This window comes from Schistocerca piceifrons, chromosome 1 (assembly GCF_021461385.2).
Source record: "Schistocerca piceifrons isolate TAMUIC-IGC-003096 chromosome 1, iqSchPice1.1, whole genome shotgun sequence".
Classification (NCBI taxonomy): Eukaryota; Metazoa; Arthropoda; class Insecta; order Orthoptera; family Acrididae; genus Schistocerca; species Schistocerca piceifrons.
Window position 1 is genome coordinate 122,451,385 of NC_060138.1, and position 24,515 is coordinate 122,475,899.

General features: G+C 41.0%; 1 protein-coding gene across 1 annotated transcript in view; it reads right to left on the reverse strand.

Moving 5' to 3' along the window:
• The window catches only part of LOC124794739 (ribosome quality control complex subunit NEMF), an 84,549-nt gene that overhangs the window by 11,727 nt on the left and 48,307 nt on the right, over positions 1–24,515 (reverse strand). Inside the window, exons 10-12 of the mRNA XM_047258346.1 lie at positions 17,451–17,631; positions 5,890–6,084; positions 1,574–1,686 (exon numbers count right to left, since the gene is read on the reverse strand). Coding sequence (XP_047114302.1) covers positions 1,574–1,686; positions 5,890–6,084; positions 17,451–17,631 — 489 coding nt within the window. The remainder of the gene's footprint in view (positions 1–1,573; positions 1,687–5,889; positions 6,085–17,450; positions 17,632–24,515) is intronic.

Consider the following 24,515-nt stretch of genomic DNA (forward strand, 5'->3'; position numbering starts at 1 on the left):
CACTGTTATGTACTGTTCCACTGTTGTTTTACAACTGAAAGCCCATATCTACTCCTTCCCATTGCTTCAGCAAACACAATGATAAGTTATGTTGTCATATGTGCAATTGAGCTGCAGTAATATAAAACAAACAGGGAGATTGGTGAGAAACATTTTGCAATGCGCAAGAAAATGACCAGATTCCAAACTAGCAGCACAATCCCACAATGACTATTTGTCTACTAGATAATTAGTAACTGAACAAGCATTGTGCAGGCATCTGATGCAACTACACTGTTTAATATTCCGAGGGGGTCATTACTGTGGGGTAACACTTGTACATGGCAACAGAGTGGTGCAATGGAAGTTTATTTTATTTTTGTTTGATTAAACAATGATTTAACTCAATAACATACGTTTATTGTATCATTGTTTAATTAAACTATAAGTACACAACATTTTTGCTCATACATGTTTACCTTGGTAACATAAAGGCTACAAGTGGTGTACAAAGTACACCACGCCCCTACTCGTGCTATAAAAATTGACATGACCACCTAAGATTTAGATAGGGAACTGAGAAGTCTAGCATCATCTCTGTACCTTCAGCAGGAAATGCACCACCACATCATTCCCAAATTGTGTTAGAAATGTTTAAGGAACAGTCCTTGGGTGTGATAAAAAGGCAAAGTTGTCATCAACTGAAAGGTTGGTTTAAACACCACAGTGCTTTACTAGGCATGTCCTTTTGAAGGTGGCATAACCTTGCCTTCGTTCAAGTTTTGAACTGATTTACCCAGCCCGTTATAAGTGAACCTATGGTTTAATGTGGACTCTAAACCGCAGGGCAACTCAGCATTTTTTACCTCAACAAATACTGCCAGACAAAAAAAGTGAAAATAGAAACACTATCAGAGTGACCAGGGATCGAACCTGAGACCTCTGGATCTGTAGTTTGGTATTTTATGTTGAGCCGCACAAAGGACATGGTAGAGCTTGTATATAACAGGACAGTTCCCCAACGCATTTGGTATCTTATGGAGTTCATTTGACAATGTACTGTGGTTGTCATCAGGGTGGGAGGAGGTCCTGTACATTGCTTTGTGTATGTCTCTATTCAATTGCTCATGAATACGTAACAAAAACACACAAAAGCTGGTACTAGGACTTGCATTTCAAGGAAACTATAAAGAAGTGAGCAACCAAAAAAGATATGGAAAGAGGGAACAGTTGTTAAGTAGAGCTAGTTCTTCAGAATCTCAAATCAAGTACAGTCTATGGAAGTAACTTTTGAAATAAACAATGTTCAACATATAAATAGTACATTATGGACTATAAAAACAGTTATTTCTTTTCTTTAAAGAGGGTAGCAATAAGAGTGAAAAAAAGTCACGGGCAAAATTATAGTCAAGTAACTGACAACTGATGCAATAACTATAAAGGGAAAGAAACGAATTAATGGAATAAATATGTAAAGAAAGGAGGTAGAAGAATATAAAAAAAAGAAAGAAAAGAAAAAATTATGTGGAAGCAGCAGCTTTAACTTTCACAAATAAGTACATCAGTTTTGAGAGGATAGAAATCCCACTCATACCTTCATCATCGCTATCAACCAGTTCTATCTCTTGGTCCTGCTCAGCTGAGATATCTGTTACTGCTGATATAGCATCGTCTTCAACATTTCGGACTTTCCTTTCATCTTTATGCCTATGTAAAGCAGTATATTTTATTAATTAACCTGATAAAATGAACATCACATGCATAAATCTTTATCTGAGATATCATTATCAAATAAAACTGTGCTGTTATGACAGATGCTGTTATTAAGTAATAAAACATCATGCTAACTGCACAGCCATAAAACATATGTTAATTTATGAAAACTGATTTTTATAGATCTGAGACAAACTGCTGCTTCCATAAACAATGTTATTTTTAAGCTTGGCAAATGAATACACACAGACAGATTTGTCTACAGTTTCTATTATTTTCACATTGTATGATGTAGAAGCTCACATAAATATTTAATAATGTAACCATGAACAAGTTCTGTCACACAAACTGTTTTGCTCAGAGCTTAGAAATGAGTTTCTTGGACATTCATCTAAAAAAAGTCTTTATGAGCAATCACTATGAAAAGTAACATAAATGCTGAATGGGGGTTGGCCTACTGTTGAGATAAGCTCGTAAGAAGTGAAGAAGGTATCAAGAACCACCACATTACAATGACAAGTATACATTTCTGTAAGCCCCAAGAAGTGCAGGGGGGGGGGGGGGGGGGGGGGAAAGGAACACCATGCGAGATGCTGCACAAATGAGAAGAAACATCCACCAGTAATTTTCAAATATTCGTATGCTGACAGCATACACAGTTAGGACAGATGGAGACACGAGACATATTACACAAAAATAGTATGGAATGTTGGAGGAAATAGGAAGAAATACAAGAACACATGAGGTCAGTACTTATTAAGGTAAAGGGAGATTAAACAACAGCACTGAATGACAGTAAGAGCAAAGAATACACTGAACACATTTCTTTTTTTCATATACAGAAGCAACAGTTTGTTTCATTCTAATAACAAATGTATTTTCAAATTTGACACAACTCTGAAATATAACTAGGTCTCTATCGCACAATTCTTTATTAAGTGTTATGCGTTTCAAAATTTCAGCAGACAGAAGCGGCGGAATGAAGTGTTCAAGAAATTAATGACAGAAGATATACATAAGTGTGCGCCTAAGTATTTTAATATATAGTAATTCAAAATGGTATTATAATTACATAAAAATAAAATTTTAGTACCAAGCTCACGAATGTTAGCACATAAACTGAATACAATACAAACTTCTTCTCATGTAGGCATGTTTGACAATTCTGTCAGCTATCGAATACTGCTTTGTACTAAAGTTTGATTTTTATGTTAAGTACACTATTGGCCATTAAAATTGCTACACAAAGAAGAAATGCAGATGATAAACGGGTATCAATTGGACAAATATATTATACTAGAACCGACATGTGATTACATTTTCACGCAATTTGCGTGCATAGATCCTGAGAAATCAGAACCCAGAACAACCACCTCTGGCCGTAATAATGGCCTTATACGCCTGGGCATTGAGTCAAACAGAGCTTGGATGGCATGTACAGGTACAGCTGCCCATGCAGCTGCCCATGATACCACAGTTCATCAAGAGTAGTGACTGGCGTATTGTGACAAGCCAGTTGCTCGGCCACCATTCACCAGACGTTTTCAATTGGTGAGAGATCTGGAGAATGTGCTGGCCAGGGCAGCAGTCGAACATTTTCTGTATCCAGAAAGGCCTGTACAGGACCTGCAACATGCGGTTGTGCATTATCCTGCTGAAATGTAGGATTTCACAGGGATCGAATGAAGGGTAGAGCCACGGGGCGTAACACATCTGAAATGTAATGTCCACTGTTCAAAGTGTCGTGAATGCGAACAAGAGGTGACTGAGACGTGTACCCAATGGCACCCCATACCATCACGCAGGATGATACGCAAGTATGGCGATGATGAATACACGCTTCCAATGTGCGTTCACCACGATGATGCCAAACACGGATGCGACCATTATGATGCTGTAAACAGAATCTGGATTCATCTGCAAAAATGACGTTACGCCATTCGTGCACCCAGGTTCGTCGTTGAGTACACCATCGCAGGTGCTCCTGTCTGTGATGCAGCTTCAAGGGTAACCGCAGCCATGGTCTCCGAGCTGATAGTCCATGCTGCTGCAAACGTCGTCGAACTGTTCTTGCAGATGGTTGTCGTCTTGCAAACGTCCCCATCTGTTGACTCAGGGATCGAGACATGGCTGCACAATCCGTTACAGCCATACAGATAAGATGACTGTCATCTCGACTGCTAGTGATAGGAGGCCGTTCGGATCCAGCATGGCGTTCCGTATTACCCTCCTGAACCCACCGATTTCATATTCTGCTAACAGTCTTTGGATCTCGACCAATGCGAGCAGCAATGTCGCGATACAATAAACTGCAATCGCGATAGGCTACAATCCGACCTTTATTAAAGTCGGAAACGTGATGGTACGCATTTCTCCTCCTTACATGAGGCATCACAACAATGTTTCGCCAGGCAACGCCGGTCAACTGCTATCTGTGTATGAGAAATCGGTTGGAAACTTTTCTCATGTCAGCACGTTGTAGGTGTCGCCACCGGCGCCAATCTTGTGTGAATGCTCTGAAAAGCTAAGTTAATCATTTGCATATCACAGCATCTTCTACCTGTCAGTTAAATTTCGCGTCTGTAGCACGTCATCTTTGTCGTGTGGCAATTTTAATGGCCAGTAGTGTACGATACTATTTGGAATAACTGTATATTGGAATATATCTAAAAACAAAGAAGATGTGACTTACCAAACGAAAGCGGTGGCAGGTTGATAGACACACAAACAAACACAAACATACACACAAAATTCTAGCTTTCGCAACCAACGGCTGCTTCATCAGGAAAGAGGGAAGGAGAGGGAAAGACGAAAGGATGTGGGTTTTAAGGGAGAGGGTAAGGAGTCATTCCAATCCCGGGAGTGGAAAGACTTACCTTAGGGGGAAACAAGGACAGGTATACACTCGCATACACACACATATTATGTGTGTGTATGCGAGTGTATAGCAAAACTAAACAAAAACTTGAAAGCCAGTTGGCTTACGCAGGGTGACTTAGCTGCCCCTACCGGTTTTATGCAACCTGTAATGTTGTACTTGGCATTGAAACTTGACGTTCGTAATTTTCATATTTTCTTGCTCACTACGTCCAAACTACTAGTCCTACAGAAAAAAAAAGAGCAGGACATTTTTGTACGAAATGCAATTTAGTTAAATTTTGTACTGAGATATGTTTTTGCTGCAGGCCACGGTTTTCGAATTATTCAGGAAAAAAATATAAAAATGACCTTCAAACACATCTCCAGTCCCACAATCATCCCTCATCAGTCAGGATTTCTAGTATATTGTTTGTAGCACTCCCTCCAACCACAGCACAAAAATTTTCAACTACACGAACTATTCCCGATATATGACATTTTTTGGTCTCTAACTGATTGGGCTATTATGCTGCCCTGCACAGCCAGCTATTTTGTTAACATAATTAATTTAAATATGCCCCTAAGGTAATGAAAGAAAAACAACTTTTGTAAATGTTATGCTAAATCTGATCACAATGATAATTTGATCCAAACTTAAATCTTACAAGCACAGTAGTTTTGTAGCCGGAAGGCCTCACGAATACAATGAGGTAATTATCTACTTTATTCTGTTAAAATTCACAAAACTGTTGGGTAAAATTTAAACAAATGCCAGTTTTACAATTTGTAAGTGCTTGACTAAGCTGGTGGCATAATAAGGCCAATCAATGAAGAGCAAAAAAGGTTGAAGATGGGAAATAATTCATGCAGTAACAAATTTTTGTACAGTGGTAGGAGGGAATGCCGTGAACAGCATGCTAGAAATGCCGACTGGTGGGGGCTGACTATGGGAATAGGGGTTTGTTATAAGGCTTGAATAACTCGAAAACTATGCCCCTAGAGAAAACGTATCCCATTACAACCCCCAAAGAATAAGGTCCTGTTAATTTTTTTCTGTAGGACATGGGCTGCATGTAGCAAGCGAAAGAATATGAAAATCTCGTGCCTGGTTTCTGAAGGCCAGATGTAGTATTGTGGATTGCATAAAACAGTAGGAGCAACTGACTCACCCTGTATTATCTTTGTGTGTGCATAATAATGTGCATGAATGGTTGGTTTTCCTCATTTTTGCATATTACTACAACAAATATCTTACACAACTGAAGAGTAAACTACACATTCCAATTATTAACATCAGATTCAAAAGTTGGATAAAATATTACTAATTTTATACTGTACCGTTGTATGGAATCGTCTTCAAGTTTAAAAAGGAAGCTAAAGCCCATGATCAGATGGGAAGGTGGCAAGAAGTTCTTCTTTCCACGTATCATGAAGGCTCCAGTCGTCAGATATTCTCCAGTTGGTGCTGTTTTAGAAACTTGGTCACTATGTACCCACCAAGCACTGGTCACAACCTTTGCATCCCATGCTACACTAAAGAACAAGAAATAAAACTTAGGGCATGACCTTACGTCTTTAACAAAATGGATGATAAAACAATTCAGATGTACCTACACAAAGGCATGAGTGATCCACAGCTAAAATAGTTTCTCTCCTTTCCACTGCAGCTACTTCCTATTTTAAATATAATTTATCTGACAATTGTTTAGCACTTAACAGTGAGAACACTAGAGTTCATTGTCACAGGAATGGCATAAACATTTTGGGAGGTGGGACTGCAGGTAAATTGCATTGCCAAACATTGTTGTCATTCACTGAAATATCAATGCAAATAGTATTTGTTTTTAAATTAATAGCATCATTGCATTTATCATCATCAGCCATTTGATGTATACTGCTAAATAAATGACTCCACTGGATTTTTCCATACATTATAGTTTTCAGTTACACTCAGTCACATTAATTCTGAATTATTATTATTACTATTATAACATTTACATACCTATCATCATATCACTGTCTCTGTCTTCCCTTGTCTCTTTGAACCCAGTAAAGTATTTTCTTGGACTATTTTCCATCCATTCATCTAAGTACTTGTTCCAAATATTTCTGTTTAATTTTTGTTACAGTTGTTATGCTATTACTGCTTGCATTCCAGATTACTCCCTGGTCCATTTGACTGTTTTCCTGTCTCTTCTAGTAATTTTCAATTCACATCTCTTGAATGATAACTGAACAGTGTGTTCATGTCTCACTGCCAAAAATGGATACTGGTGCTGGAATCTACGCTGATTGTAATGAACTTTGTTTCAGAGACACTGGACGCTTAATTTTAAAAACCCTGTTTAGTTAACCATGCTCACCCTTGGTCTTTTTTACTCTGCTGTCCATTCAGTTGCCTTTAACTGCCCTAAATACAAAAACTCTCAACTGATTCTATGACTTCAGTGCCCATGCACGCTGTTTTCTTTCTGATGTTTCGATTGCAGATTATTTTATAATTTATTTTAAGTCCGTCTTTCAAACTTGCTGCATTAAATTCTTCAATTTGTTTGCAAAGTTCATCTGCACTAGGGTATAACAAAGGCAGTTAAATTGTTCCATTTGCAGTATCAGCCACCATCCATCGGCTGCACTTTAAAACGCCCACCGCCAGTCACGCCGCCATGTTTTCTACGGCTACCACCACAGCATGGGGTGCTGCTATGAATGCTTGCACTGCTACAAATAATGTGCAAGCATCCCATCTCCTGAGCTCTAGCAGTGGGTCTACTTAAGTTCAAACATCAATGCAAAGATCTCTTTTTTTTGTGTGTTTGCCATTTCATAACAGTTACAGACTTTCATTGCGGTCAGGGTTCGTCATCTATGGAATATTCATTGTATTGAATACTGACTGAATTGTAAACCTTCGTATCTGTATATATTTCAACATTCAAATCTACTGTTAACAACTGACGTTACAACTAAAGCAAACAAAGTTAGTTATTACTTTCAAAATTTGATATTAGATGTAGATTAAATTAATATTTGCATTCTCTGTCAATGAACTGGATCTGTTTCTCACTCCTGTATCCACTAAAGAACCACAAAGTGTGCAAAGAAAGTTACAACATCATTAATATGATATCTTTCAGATAATAATGATGATATGGATTTAAAGGGATTAAACATCTTTGTTGTCAGTCTATCATTGCACATGAAATTGTGTGGAACAAGAAAAGGAGAACTGACAGCTCCGAGCTGGTGACCATATTGCCATGATTAAAAATTAGCTTGATAGTTGCTGAAGTCAGATGGTTAAAAGTGAGATAAAACCCAGACAGCTAAAAATTGAAGCCGGTCGTTGTGAGGACACCCCAAGGAAGGTCACTACAGTCCGTACTACTAAAATTGGATGGGGAACATAAGCTAATTAGTTCTCTAATCTGTACAGTCTTCAAACAGTGAGATAAATAAAATAAGTACAAAAAAAATTTAGGATGCATGACAGTGCATGGGTAGGATGTAGTTAGAGGCCGCTCAGGACACATGCAGGAAAGACGGATGTCCCTCCACATCCACCCCCGATATTTAATATTGAGAGGCATTAAATTTTATTGGTAAATCCACTTTCCCTCAAGAAACATATGACTTTGTTAGCTGCTGTCTCACTGTCTGCAAGTATCTGGGTGGGGAGGTAGACTGGTTTGTCACTTGTCTACTGTAAGCCAGCTGAGTGCTCTCTGCAAGAAGATGGGCTATCATGAGTTGATCACCACAGATGCATTAACTGGACTCCTCTTGACGCACAAGAAACTCGTGGGTATGTCTAGAGTGGCCGATACGCATACAGTACGGTACGCTGGCATCTTCCCCACAGACCTGGAGAGAAGGCCTTCTTGGTCCATTTAATAGCTCTCAACTTGATAAGGTTTGTGTAGCCTACCATTCAGTATCCAAGGTTTTCAAATTTGATGCCGCAGTTGAAATCATAGGTCTGCACACTGCACTCCATGTTCATGTTTGTTTCCTGTGGTTGCTTCTTTAGCTAAATTTGTCAGAAAGTTCATTACCCAGAATACTCAAGTGGCTCAGTGTCCAGACGAATGTTTCTGCCATACCAGAGCTGTGGAGGTCAACTAAGAGGTCTTGGATGTCAGAAACCAAAACATTTATGGGGTAGCACTGAGATATACCCTGTAAGCATCTCATCTCATGGAGTCGCTACAAACCAGGAAGATGTTTGCGGTGAGATTAATGTACTGGAAAGGCTGTGATAGGGTCACCAACTCTGCAGTGTTCGTGCCCCTCGTGTGTGCAAATGCATAATCAACTATGTCACTGATCCGCCTATGTAGACGCATGTGGAATATGGGTAGTCATGGAGAACTGAACAGAACATGTGTCTGATAATGGTGGGATCAGCATTTTTCTTAGTGCTACAGAAGCGGTCCAACTGAATTATTGGACTGGGTAGGGGGGGGGGGGGGGGGGGGAGAGGGAGGGGGAAGGTACTTAAAGGGAACTCCATGAACACAGACAGAAGTGGGCAGTTGGAGGCCCTTGTATAGAGTTTCAACCATATTCCAGCTGGTCTAACAATTTCTGGGCAATTTATGAACAGTCTGAGCAATTGGTTGTGAAACAGAACCGTGTAACAACACATGGGTAAACCCGTGACAGACTGACCACGTAGTTCATCAAGAGTTGCTGGTATTTGACCCCCAGTGGTGGGGTACAAGCTTCCACCAGTAGGCTGTATACAGAACTAACATGGAAATTTCCAGTTGCTGACCACTCACCACTGTAGAGCACAAGCTCAATACTGATAGTGCTGCTGACACATAAGTGACAAATCCTTAGCCTAGGCAGGATAAAATCAAAGCTTTGTAGAATCACTGAATATCTGTGTGGTCTGTGCCCAGGAGGTGCTGCTGAGAAATCTGAGGGCATTAAATTTCCTCGCGCAAGAAGTCTTGAGCTGGCGTATCTGTGGTATTCATGTTAACTTATTGTCAAATAAGTGACCCAAACTTTTTACAGAGGTAAAGTTTTGGGTGTGAGTGCAGAATCCTCAGTCTACAAAAGTGCATGATGCGAGTCTTAGTGGGAGAAAACTGATATTCTTGATTCAGGACCCAGTTATTTGCTTTTTGTACGGCCCCCTGAAGTTGACATTCTGCAGTGCACAACAATGTAGGGCCATAACAGGCAAAGATTGCTCACATGTAGTGATAGTGAGACTGTGGATCCCACTACAGTTAGGATACCAAATCATAGTGAGGGCATAGAAGGTAACACTCAAAACTGAGCCCTGAGAGACCCCAATTTCCTGTATGCATTGGCTGCTGAGGGCTGAACCTATCTGGACCCAAAACAGTCATAGGGAGATGGGAAATTCTGGATAAAAATTGGTAAGCAGCACTGGAAGCCCTACTTGCCCAGAATAGACAAAATGTATTGGCATCAAGTGTTATCGTACACCTTTTACAGATCAAAGAACATGGCAATCAGATGTTGACGATGTGCAAAAGCATTGCATATTGCAGATCCTAGATGAATTAACGGGTCTGAGTTGCATCGAAATGCCTGAAAGCCATGTTGAAATTTCAATAATATCCTCTGGCTTCCAGGCCCCAATAAAGTCATCTGTTAACCATTCTCTCAAATAATTTACACAGTTTACAATTAATCAATATGTGTGTTTTCTCCTGGTTTCTGGTAAGAATAATAATACACTCCCACCATTGGGCATGGGGGGGGGGGGGGAGTGGTGGGGAGGGAGGAGGAGGAGGACTCCCCTTCCTGCCAAATGAGATTGAAAAACCAAAGGATGTGTTGTATGCTGTTCTTGTTAAGGTGTTTAAGCATTTGATTACGGATTTTACAGAGACCAGGGGCAGTCTTGTGGTACTCTGCTAAAGTGCTGTGAAATTCCCATTCACTTAATGGAACACTGCAAGATTCAGGGCCTTGTACGTAGAACGATAAGTAGTTTCACTCCACGAGGTGTGTGTGCCTCAGGAAATTAGTATGGCAGTTACTGAATGCAGATACTTTGGTGAAGTGTACTGTAAAACATTTACCAATGACCGAGGGAAAAGAACAGATGTTGCCAATGAGGGATGTGCCAGAAGCTATTGTGGACAAAATGCAGCAGAGTTTAGTCCATATTTGAGATGATGGGGTGAGTGCTCTCAAAGATGGTATGTTCTCTTCTCACTCTTCTGCTTCCTATTCTTTATTAAAATCTGTGCATTCCCTCAAAGTTTCTTGTTTTGCATCCCGCCTGGAAGGCGGCGCATGGGTCTGCTCCTGAAAACTGAAGGGTAGGCTGAATGTAGGAAGCTAGGAGGAGCAGGTGAGGTAGAACACTTGGTACTGCAATTAAAAGTGGTTTTACTGTATCACCACACAATAATTTGAATACATCAATTGTACTTAACTTTGGCTGAGATGAGCACATAGGTGCAAAGCTGTACATCAAGTTGTTGTTGTTGTTGTTGTTGTGGTCTTCAGTCCTGAGACTGGTTTGATGCAGCTCTCCATGCTACTCTATCCTGTGCAAGCTTTTTCATCTCCCAGTACCTACTGCAACCTACATCCTTCTGAATCTGCTTAGTGTATTCATCTCTTGGTCTCCCCCTACGATTTTTACCCTCCACGCTGACCTCCAATACTAAATTGGTGATCCCTTGATGCCTCAGAACATGTCCTACCAACCGATCCCTTCTTCTGGTCAAGTTGTGCCACAAACTTTTCTTCTCCCCAATCCTATTCAATACTTCCTCATTAGTTATGTGATCTACCCATCTAATCTTCAGCATTCTTCTGTAGCACCACATTTCGAAAGCTTCTATTCTCTTCTTGTCCAAACTATTTATCGTCCATGTTTCACTTCCATACATGGCTACACTCCATACGAATACTTTCAGAAATGACTTCCTGACACTTAAATCAATACTGGATGTTAACAAATTTCTCTTCTTCAGAAACGCTTTCCTTGCCATTGCCAGCCTACATTTTATATCCTCTCTACTTCGACCATCATCAGTTACTTTGCTCCCCAAATAGCAAAACTCCTTTACTACTTTAAGTGCCTCATTTCCTAATCTAATTCCCTCAGCATCACCCGACTTAATTAGACTACATTCCATTATCCTTGTTTTGCTTTTGTTGATGTTCATCTTATATCCTCCTTTCAAGACACTGTCCATTCCATTCAACTGCTCTTCCAAGTCCTTTGCTGTCTCTGACAGAATTACAATGTCATCGGCGAACCTCAAAGTTTTTATTTCTTCTTCATGAATTTTAATACCTACTCCGAATTTTTCTTTTGTTTCCTTTACTGCTTGCTCAATATACAGATTGAACAACATCGGGGACAGGCTACAACCCTGTCTTACTCCCTTCCCAACCACTGCTTTCCTTTCATGTCCCTCGACTCTTATAACTGCCATCTGGTTCCTGTACAAATTGTAAATAGCCTTTCGCTCCCTGTATTTTACCACTGCCACCTTTAGAATTTGAAAGAGAGTATTCCAGTCAACATTGTCAAAAGCTTTCTCTAAGTCTACAAATGCTAGAAACGTAGGTTTGCCTTTCCTTAATCTTTCTACTAAGATAAGTCGTAATGTCAGTATTGCCTCACGTGTTCCAGTGTTTCTACGGAATCCAAACTGATCTTCCCCGAGGTTGGCTTCTACTAGTTTTTCCATTCGTCTGTAAAGAATTCGTGTTAGTATTTTGCAGCTGTGACTTATTAAGCTGATAGTTCGGTAATTTTCACATCTGTCAACACCTGCTTTCTTTGGGATTGGAATTATTATATTCTTCTTGAAGTCTGAGGGTATTTCGCCTGTTTCATACATCTTGCTCACCAGATGGTAGAGTTTTGTCAGGACTGGCTCTCCCACGGCCGTCAGTAGTTCCAATGGAATATTGTCTACTCCGGGGGCCTTGTTTCGACTCAGGTCTTTCAGTGCTCTGTCAAACTCTTCACGCAGTATCGTATCTCCCATTTCATCTTCATCTACATCCTCTTCCATTTCCATAATATTGTCCTCAAGTACATCGCCCTTGTATAGACCCTCTATATACTCCTTCCACCTTTCTGCTTTCCCTTCTTTGCTTAGAACTGGGTTTCCATCTGAGCTCTTGATATTCATACAAGTCGTTCTCTTATCTCCAAAGGTCTCTTTAATTTTCCTGTAGGCGGTATCTATCTTACCCCTAGTGAGATAGGCCTCTACATCCTTACATTTATCCTCTAGCCATCCCTGCTTAGCCATTTTGCACTTCCTGTCGATCTCATTTTTGAGACGTTTGTATTCCTTTTTGCCTGTTTCACTTACTGCATTTTCATATTTTCTCCTTTCATCAATTAAATTCAATATTTCTTCTGTTACTCAAGGATTTCTACTAGCCCTCGTCTTTTTACCTACTTGATCCTCTGCTGCCTTCACTACTTCATCCCACAAAGCTACCCATTCTTTTTCTACTGTATTTATTTCCCCCATTCCTGTCAATTGCTCCCTTATGCTCTCCCTGAATCTCTGTACAACCTCTGGTTCTTTTAGTTTATCCAGGTCCCATCTCCTTAAATTCCCACCTTTTTGCAGTTTCTTCAGTTTTAATAGATTGTGGTCAGAGTCCACATCTGCCCCTGGAAATGTCTTACAATTTAAAACCTGGTTCCTAAATCTCTGTCTTACCATTATATAATCTATTTGATACCTTTTAGTATCTCCAGGGTTCTTCCATGTATACAACCTTCTTTCATGATTCTTAAACCAAGTGTTAGTTATGATTATGTTGTGCTCTGTGCAAAATTCTACCAGGCGGCTTCCTCTTTCATTTCTGTCCTCCAATCCATATTCACCTACTATGTTTCCTTCTCTCCCTTTTCCTACACTCGAATTCCAGTCACCCATGACTATTAAATTTTCGTCTCCCTTCACAATCTGAATAATTTCTTTTATACATCAAGTTACAAAAGCAAATTACAGGTTTTGCTTTTGTAACATCAAGTTACAAAAGCAAAATCTGTATTGGCTCGCCAACTATGAAATAGAAACAATGTTGCTTGGTCGTCTACTTGGAATCAAATGGGTTGAATCTGGAGCGGCGCTCGCAGAGCTGCACAGCGACGGCTAGAGGGCGCTGTCGTCGGTGTCGTAGTGTCAACCTAGCAGAGCGCACCTACGTTGTGGCATCGTAGCTATCAATACCACATCTTGAATGCTATTAAATGCTCTGCAGAAGGATAATATTTGTGTGACTGAAGTGCCCTTTTACGCTCTCTGATAGCTGCAGTATTACTTCAGACCATCATGGCACATGTATTCAGTGCGAAGGACCCGAACAAAATGATATCATTGCTGCCACAGTATTTATAATAGTGTCAATATCATCTCATACCACTCCTCTAATGTCCTTCTCTTGACTGATTTCAAAAATTGTTTTGAAAGTGAAAACAGTTGGCTTTCCAAAGTGACCAATGTGGTTTATGTTCCATTAGGTGGTAGGTTGGGGGCGGGGAGGGAGGGAAAGTGAAAAAGAGGAGAGGGAGAGAGATGCTCAGGCTGCTGATTGTAAAATTGATGGCTCTGCCCTAGAGATATGATGCAAGCCGTGGACAAAAAATTGTCATAGCAATTCCAATGATGTTACAGGGCCAAGAGAAAAACTGCTATCTGTATATTCAATTGGTAACTTAACTACGACTGTTTTGGGCATAATCTGTATTAATGTATTTGTGATGCTTTGAATAAAGAAACAACTTCATTACATAGGTCATTGTAAATGAGAGTACAATATATGACACTTAGTTTATGAGAAGCACCATATTTATTTTTTGAAAATCTAGATGTTGGACTGTAGTCTTACCTTCCAGCAGAAAGTGCTGCATTTCAAGAAAAGAAGTCTGATGATGAGATATAGGGACTGTGAAGAAATAACAAGGTGAGCAAAACTGGATAACAGGAAATCACTGCTATCAAGCAGGATTTACCCCGCTAGTCAATATCACAATTCAGGTGCAGTGGAACTTCACAGGTTATAAGCTTCTGCATCAAAATCTTGCTTTCTGTCTAATGAGATGGGCATGTTGGCAAGGCCACCAGTATGGGTGAGTTTAATCCATTTCATTGCGGACTGTCAGCCCTGATGTCCCTCACTCCAACTGAACACTCTCGCCATGGGCAATGCCCCACCATGGCAACAGGTACCTGGGATAATAGCTGTTGCCCTGAGCCCCAGATTGGACAGGCACCTATTCCTTCTGCAGCTTGTGTTATAGTGGTTAGTGTTGCTGCCTTTCGATTACGGAGTACCAAGTTTAATTCCCAGCCGGGTTGGAGATTTTCTCAGCCTGGGGACTGGGTGTTTGTGTTGTCCTCATCATTTCATTATCACGGGAAAATGGCACGACTGGACAGTGACAAGACTGGGAATTTGTATGGGTGCTGATAACCAGGCCGATGAACACCCCACAACCGAAAATCATTATCATCAAATTCCTTCAATAGTTTGATACCTGCACTGTCAGAGAGCTACCATCATCATGGTACATGACAACCCCTCAATGATGGATTGGCAACTGCATTGGATTCAGAGTGTGAACATAAATCCACTCTTGTAGTAAGTGCAGAAGATCACAGCACATAATGGATAGACTGTGTACCAGAAAGTGCCCTTCCCTGAACAGCCTGCACTTTTGTAATATTTAGAAAAATGGAGGTCAGACATCTAAAGTGGTCCATAAGTAGAATAGCCAACAAGGTTGAGGGAAAAGTTGCAAGGTGAGCTAAGGCTGACAGGTGTCCTAAAACAGCCAAGTCATCAATGTAAGAGCTTGATTATGCAGCAGACTCCTTTTAGTCACCTCCCATGACATCCAAGGAATAACTGTGGGTCCATTCTGGTCCCTGACACTGCACGGGAGTTTATACATTCTTGTTTCCAGTATTAAGCATCCAAAAATTTCTCTAGGACCACTGAGAATAGTTCTGGTGATACCAAACCTTCTTGCCTCAGTCGTCTTTAGATTATTAATGTCTCACTAAGTCGATTAAGTATAAGACAAGTTGTAATGTACCACTGATGTGTATGTTCTTCACTATACTAACAAAGGTTGGATCAGTACCTATTTTTCATGGACTGTTAGTATATTAGCACCAATTTTGTATAAACTGAGTCAAAATCTTTCTCAAAGTAGATGAATCTTGGCACATATTTGAAACCAAAAGGAATATAACAGATACAGTACATCATGTTACGAATAATACCTCCCCATACACTCAATAAGTGCATACTAAAAAATGTGCATAAGCTTACTATAAGAGAAACAGAATAGGTCACTGCCAGACTACATTGAAAGCAATATAAGTGGGCTAAGAGCCCCCTGTCCCCCTCTTAAAAGCAAAATACAATCATATATAATGGAGAAATATTAAGCACATCATAAGCAAAGTATAATAAAAGCCCAACTGCAGCTAAAAACAAAAGTAGAAAAAACGTTGATTTATCGTACCCCCCAAAAGGATTATTCAAAATAAATAAATAAATAATGAATATAATAGAGGGAAACATTCCGCACGGGAAAAATATATCTAAAATCAAAGATGATGTAACTTACCACACGAAAGCGTTGGTATGTTGATAGACACACAAACAAACACAAACACACACACAAAATTCAAGCTTTCGCAACCAAAGGTTGCTTCATCAGGAAAGAGGAAAGGAGAGGGAAAGACGAAAGGATGTGGGTTTTAAGGGAGAGGGTAAGGAGTCATTCCAATCCCGGGAGCGGAAAGACTTACCTTAGAGGCAAAAAGGGACAGGTATACACTTGTACACACACATATCCATCCATATTTGATTTTAAATAAATAATGACCTAGAAGAATTACCTGAGACAACATAGGAGGTTAAGTAAATGAAAAAATATTACAACGGAGAGAGAAAATCATAACCCTAGTATAAGTCTATAGTGAAATATAAATTTAAGGTAAAAACTGATTTCTATGTTACTAAAAAATTAAGACAAATGCTTTCAAAGCTTTTAACAATACAGGAACTTTGTTCTATTTCACAGAACTGTGAATGAGTGGAAAAGAAAAAAGAAACTAAAAAGTCACTTTATAAATGACAATGTACTAGGATGGTCGTCAACATCCCATGCTAATGGGAAGATTCAACAAGTTTGATAGATGGTGCATATGAATCAATAAAGTTCAAAGTGAATATGCTGTTTTCTATGGATTCATGATTGAATCTTTAGTTCTGAGTTTACAGCAGAGAACAAATACAAAAGTGTGGAGATCTGCCAGCACTTATCGCAGTATAAAACCAACAAAGATGAACAACTTTTGAATAGAACAATTTCTGTAGTGAATGGATGAACATTGTCTTGTTGTCTAAGTTTCTTTTCTGTCATGTACTGCATTGAAAAACTGCTACGCTGGCTCCGAAACTGTTTGCATACAATTATTTTTTATTTCAAGATTTTATTTACTCCCATACTTTTGGTGGGTAAATAACTGTGCTTTCCACAGAACTGAACAACCAACTTTTGTCCTCTAGCTTCATATTAAGTTTTCTTATTATGTATACAATCAAGGCTCAGTTTTCTACAGTAACAATTTTGAAGATTAAGAAAAAAATAACTACATTTCTTTCTCCAATTCTGACAGTCACACGGCTACACATTTTTGATTGCTGGGTCAATGCTTCCCTAGTAGAAATCATAAATGTGTATGTTTCCTTATTAAATATTTAAAACATTACAACTATTATTTGGCATATAAAATGTTCATTTTTACAACATTATCCATAATGTGTGACAAGCTGTATTGACTTACTATTCTTATTCTGAAATTACAACAAAATAAACTATGACAGGACTGTCCACTTACCTGTAGCACATTGCCATGATGCCAGCCTCATTGAGGGTTTTCGGGGGCACTGGCTGCCCAGATGGATTTTTGATAACAATACTACTTGCTCCCTGCACATCTGCATGAACATATATGTCACCTTGTCTCATATAACGTTTCACAATCAGTTCATTCTGCTTTGGATCACGACCTCCAATGACTGAAATAAGAGAGAAAGAGAAAAGAAACTGGATTATCTTAGTTTTCAGTCAAATTATTCTTTTTGTCTGCTTGTGCAGAATTTTCTGCCATACAGGATTGAGAAAGAGAACTTTTCGTCGTAATTAAATAAACTTTATAAGTAGTTTTCCAACTGTAAAATCAAAAGGACAATGACATTTTTATGAGCAGGTTAATGCTATAACAAATAAATCTTTCCTAATGTGACAGCTAAATGTCTCACTTTCTGTACTTTCCACATAAAGGAGTTTTTTTGTGGGATATACACACAAAATTCCACTTTTTAGGAATTGTTGAAAAGTAAAAAAGTAACATAAACCTAGACAACTGTGCACAGGAAGAGGTGAAGGAGAAAGAGGCAGCCATCAAAATGGTGTCAAAGATCAGTGGGCGCCATGAATGAAACAGGAAGGGAGTAGAGGCACAAGTAACAGCTTGTATTACGACAATATTAAAGTAGGTGGTGATGACTGGCTGCATTAAACAGGCGTTATTAGGCATTTCTGTGAATCTAAATAATATGCCTCAACTGGTGGTGGTACTAACTTTTGCCAATAGGCACCTGTCGCCAAGTGTTGCTTCACCTAAGAAATGGATCTGTACTAAAGGTGTTCAAGCTGAAGAAGGTGTTTAAGCTGAAGATAACTACTGTTGGATCTTGGTGAGGCATCTTTAGGTCAAGGGATAACATTTATGTAGATTAACCACTTCAAAAAATTTTTCAAACAAATAGGCACAGGGCGCAATAATCACAATAGAAGTTACCTGTGAAGACTTAGGGCAGGCAGTCTGTGAAATACATAGTATCTTTGAACTATCGTATGGTAGATGTCAATGGTTTCAAGTACATAAAAAGAGCATGAGAAAAAGTATATCCTTTCTTTTGAAGAGCACAACAAGTAATTCAAAGTGAGTCAAACTTAATGTGCAGAATCAGAACAGCCAAAGAAATGTGGATGTATTGTTCCGATCCTACAATGAAGCAGCAATCTTCTCAAAAGAAGATACTATTGTCCAGTGGGTGAAGAAACATGGTCACTGTTTATTTACCCATCCTACTCACCTGCGTACAATTATGGTATCTATACACTTTACTAAAGTCCCCTGCTGCTTTTGTTTGTCTATGTGAAGACTAACCTCAGGAACAATTGTAGGGATTTTCAACTATTTTTCCGGGTAGACAGTTAGATTCAAAGGGAAGGTTTGTATATATAATTTATAATAATAATAATAATAATTATTTTTACACGTCATCAGGCCACTGTTTCTTAGTGCCACCCTTGCAAAGCCAGGGCAAGTCACTAATATTGGCAAAAAAGGAGACTGTAGTTGCAATGACAATGTTTTAACTCCAGCGGTGCTTCCAACAATCTCTCTCTCTCTCTCTCTCTCTCTCTCTCTCTCTCTCTCTCTTTCACACACACACACACACACACACACACACACACACACTGCGGTGTAACTTATCACTCTGGTAAACTGACATGTTGCACAACGTATATTGTAAAAAAAAAGGTGATTGGCACTATAAAGATATTCTTTAGTTTAAATAGTCAATTTACACTTGCCTACTATTTGGGAATCTTATCTCATTTGTGCACAAAATCTTGTGCAGATGGGCGCAGCATTTCTGAAAGACAGGATGACGATAGCTGCTTTATCAAGCTTTGCTGTAGCTGCTGATTTATACTGTGCAGTGTGTCCCACTTCGCAGATGTGTTGTTTGCCACAGAGCAATAAGTACCGTGACAATCGGCATCATGTCATGGGAACTACAGAGTTCATCTATTAACAAGAATTGTTATGAAATATTTTCTGGTTTTAAATAAGAGTCAATAAATGAATGTTTCTGGAGAAATGGTTTAGATCATTTAGCAGATGAAGAAAACATCTCATCAACTAGCACAGAAGACAATGCAAAAGTCAAGAAATTTGCAATGAAAAGGAAATGCACAGTCATTCAGATCACTCACAACAAAAAGGCTGAAAGTCAGCATTAATAAGGACTAACAGTGATGGTGAAATTTTATCCAAGTACACCCACAGTTCACACGAGGTAACACTTCATTCTGGCACAGTTCCCACAGTAAATGTAAACCCCCCCCCCCCCCCCCCCCCACACACACACACACACACACACACAGAGAGAGAGAGAGAGAGAGAGAGAGAGAGAGAGGGGATAAAGGTCTTTAGTGACAGAGCAAAAACTTGAATTGGTGAACGGAAATGTGGTGGCCTTTCCAAAGGAACCATCCCAACATTTTCCTTAATCAGTTTCAGGAAACCACAGAAAATGTGTACTGTATGGCCAGATGGAGGATTTGAACTCTGAGTCCCCTGAATGCATGTCCAATGCCTTAACCATTGAGCCACCTCACCTGGCACACAAAACATACAGGCCTTTAAAAATATCACTCAAATGCTGTCAAAGGTAGCCCTTCCCATGAAACCATATGCTTTTTAGTGAATTCGGGTTGGGCTATCTGGTATTGTGCAGAGCACCATTTTTACAGTGTGGACTGGCTTATATGCATTAAAGCCACTGGGAACTTTGATACCATTAAGGATATTTTAAGGTCTATCAAGTGTACCTGAAGTTAGAAGGATTTTAGGCAGTATTGATACCGTGTCAAGGCAAGATTTGTGTATAAACTGATCTGCAGATCCATATGGTACTCTACAGTAGTTCTTATTAGATTAGGTACACTGTTTCACAGATCCGAAGAGTGGAAATTATCTAGGCTGTGGAAGATGTCAGAAAAACTAATACAACTGTCCGTATACTTCGCAGAACCCTCGTTTCCACTATGTTGTTTATCATCAATCTACACCCCCAGAAAACTGAGAGATGATGTACGAGGTCTATTGTAAAAATTCTGGAACTTTGATCACAAAATATTTCTATGCCTACCTTTTACTTATTGTGCATGGTCTCCTTAAAAATACTCTCCTCCACAATTGACACACCACTCTCAACACTATTTCCTCTTCTGGAAGCAATCTTGGTACACCTCTTGCCGATTTGTGCAAAGTGCCATCTGCCAATTTTCTTTTATCTCATCTATCATTGCAAATCTTTGCTCTTTCAATGGCATTTTTAACTCTGGACATAAAAAGAATTCACTGGGGCCAGGTCTGGAGAGTACAGAGGATGAGGCAGCACAGTGATTTCAATTTTTGTGCAATAGTCATGCACCAAGAGGGAGGAATGTATGTATGTATTATCACGGTGCAAGAGGAATGAATTGTTTCACCACATTCTAGACCATTTTCTTGCAGGCATCGAAACACATCCCAATAGTACCATCGTTTAACAGTTTGTCCCTGTGGCACTAATTCATGATGAACTAATCCTTCAAAGTGAAAGAAAACTATCAGCATGGCCTTGACATTTGACCTGACTTGACGAGCTTTTTCCAGTCTTGGAGAACCTTTCCCGACCCACTGTAAAGATTGAACCTTGGTCTCAACATCATAAACGTAGACCCACATCTCATCACCAGTTATGATTCTCTTAAGGAACATCTCATTCTCATTTGCGTGATCCAAAAGCTCTTCACAGAATGTGAGGCAAGGGTCTTTCTGGTTTTGACTCGTGAGCCATGGGATGAACTTGGCGGCAACACGATGCATTTCAAGATGCTGTGTCAAGATTTCATGACATGATCCAACTGAAAAGTTACATTCTTCTGCAATCTCTCAGTCAGTCAGTCTTCAATTGGTACACACAGTTTTGATGATGTTGCTGACATGAGCGTTGGCAGTAGATGTCGAAGGGCATCCTGAACTAGAATCATCTTTAACTTCCATCTGGCCATTTTTAAACTGTGTGAAGCATTCGTTAGAACAAGTATGGCTTCAGCACTCATCACCATAAACTCCCTGCATAATTTGGGGTTTTTTTTTGTGGTTTTTAGGGTGCACAACTTCAATGGTCATTAGTGCCCAGACTACGTTAAGAATGTACCGCGAGGCACAAGTTTAAAACAACAACTAAAAGGGAAAACACGATAAAAGACAGACTGACAGGCATAGGATTAAAAAAACAGCATAATCAAATGTCCTTAGAGAGGTTTGTCAAGTTGATAAAATGAAGAACGCGAGCAGCTGCTCGTGGGTCATCCGCTAAAATGGCATCTAGAGTACATGGCAGGCCAAGATCAAGACGCAGTGTGTTAAAATCTGGACAGGACGTTAAAATGTGGCGGACCGTCAGCAATTGCCCACATGGGCAGAACGGCGCCGGCGCAGCCGTCAGCAGATGGCGATGGCTGAACCGGCAGTGTCCAATTCGTAAATGGGCCAAAACGACCTCCTCCCGCCGAGAAGGGCGGGAGGAGGATGTCCAAGCCGCGGGAAGAGGTTTCAAGGCCCGAAGCTTGTTGTCCGTAAGTGCAGCCCAATCGGCATGCCACAGCGATAAAATGCGCCGACAAATTACCCTGCTACAATCCGACGAAGGGACACAACAAGAAGCTGTCCGAGGCTGGAGGACCGCAGCCTTGGCCGCGGCATCTGCAGCTTCGTTCCCAGGGATACCGACATGGCCAGGAACCCACATAAAGCTAACCGGAGAACCGACGTCCACCAGCTGCTGAAGAGAGCGTTGGATTCGGTGCACGAAAGGGTGAACCAGATACGGATCACTGAGGCTCTGGATGGTGCTCAGGGAATCAGAGCAGATGACATAAGCAGAATGTCGGTGGTGGCAGATGTAAAGAACAGCCTGGTAGAGGGCAAAGAGCACAGCTGTGAAGACCGAACAATGGCCATGGAGCCGGTATTTGAAACTTTGTGCCCCGACAATAAAGGAACACCCGACCCCATCATTGGTCTTTGAGCCATCTGTATAAATGAAGGTCATATTAATGAACTTCGAACGAAGTTCGACAAAACGGGAGTGGTAGACCGAGCCGGGGGTAACCTCCTTTGGGAGCGAGCTGAGGTCAAGGTGAACGCGAACCTGAGCCTGGAGCCAAGGTGGCGTTTGGCTCTCGCCCACTCGAAAGGTTGCAGGGAGTGAAAAATTAAGGTGTTGAAGGAGGCGACGAAAGCGAACTCCAGGGGTAGCAGGGCAGACATATACAACCCGTATTGACGGTCGAGAGAGTCGTCAAAAAAGGAACGATAAGACGGGTGGTCGGGCATTGACAGTAGCCGACAGGTATACCGACAAAGCAGTATATCGCGCCAGTAGGTGAGTGGCAATTCGCCAGCATCAGCATGAAGACTCTCTACGGGATTAGTATAAAACGCTCCGATCGCAAGTCGTAAACCCCGATGTTGTATGGAGTTGAGGCGGCGTAAGATGGATGGCCGTGCAGAGGAGTATATGAAGCTCCCATAATCCAGCTTGGAGTGGACGGTCGACCGATATAGCCGAAGTAGGATGGTTCGATCCGCTCCCCACGACATACCACTGAGAACACGGAGGACATTTAAAGAACGGGTACAACGGGCAGCCAAATATGACACATGTGGAGACCAGCTAAGTTTCCTGTCAAATGTAAGACCAAAAAATTTTGTTGTCTCCACGAATGGGAGAGCAACGGGACCGAGTCGTAAGCACGGTGGGAGAAACACTTTGTAGCACCAGAAGTTAATACAGACCGTCTTCTCGGCAGAAAAACGGAAGCCATTGGCGACACTCCAGGAGTAAAGACGGTCAAGAGAACGCTGAAGACAGCGCTCCAGGACACGTGTACGCTGCGTGCTGCAATAGATGGTAAAATCGTCCACGAAAAGGGAGCCTGATACATCAGCTGGGAGGCAATCCATTATTGGATTGATCGCTATGGCGAAGAGAGCGACGCTCAGAACTGAGCCCTGTGGCACCCCATTCTCCTGGCGAAAGGTGTCTGACAGGACAGAACCCACACGTACCCTGAACTGTCGATCCATTAAAAAGGAACGAATAAAAAGAGGGAGGCGACCGCGAAGGCCCCTTGTATGCATGGTGCGGAGAATGCCCGCCCTCCAACAGGTGTCGTAAGCCTTCCCCAAATCAAAGAACACAGCCGCGGTCGGGTGCTTCCGCAAGAAGTTATTCATAACGAAGGTCGACAAGGTAACCAAATGGTCAACAGCAGAGCGGCGCCTACGAAATCCACATTGTACATTGGTAAGTAGGCGTCGAGACTCAAGCAGCCAAACCAAACGAGAGTTAACCATTCGCTCCATCACTTTACAGACACAGCTGGTAAGCGAGATGGGTCGATAACTGGAAGGCAAGTGCTTGTCCTTCCCCGGATTAGGAATCGGGACAACAATAGACTCGCACCAGCATGCGGGAACATGTCCCTCAATCCAGATGCGATTGTAAGTACGAAGAAGAAAACCTTTACCTGCAGGAGAAAGGTTCTTCAGCATCTGAATACGAATAGAATCAGGCCCTGGAGCGGAGGACCGTGACCGGGCAAGTGCGTTTTCGAGTTCCCGCATGGTGAATGGGGCATTATAACTTTCACGATTCGAGGAGCGGAAGTTAGGTGGCCTAGCCTCCTCTGCCTGTTTTCGGGGGAGGAAGGCAGGGTGGTAATGAGCGGAGCTCGAAACCTCTGCGAAAAAGCGGCTGAAGGCACTGGAGACATCCTCAGGGGCCACAAGGACGTCATTCGCGACCATCAAGCCAGAAACTGGTGAGTGGACCTTAATGCCAGATAGCCGGCGCAGGCTACCCCAGGCAACAGAAGAAGGAGTAAAACTGTTGAAGGTGCTTGTGAAAGCAGCCCAGCTGGCTTTCTTGCTTTCTTTAATAATACGACGACACTGTGCACGTAATCGTTTATAAGTGATACAATTCGCCACTGTAGGGTGGCGTTTAAAGGTGCGTAAAGCACGTCGACGAGCATGTAAAGCATCTCT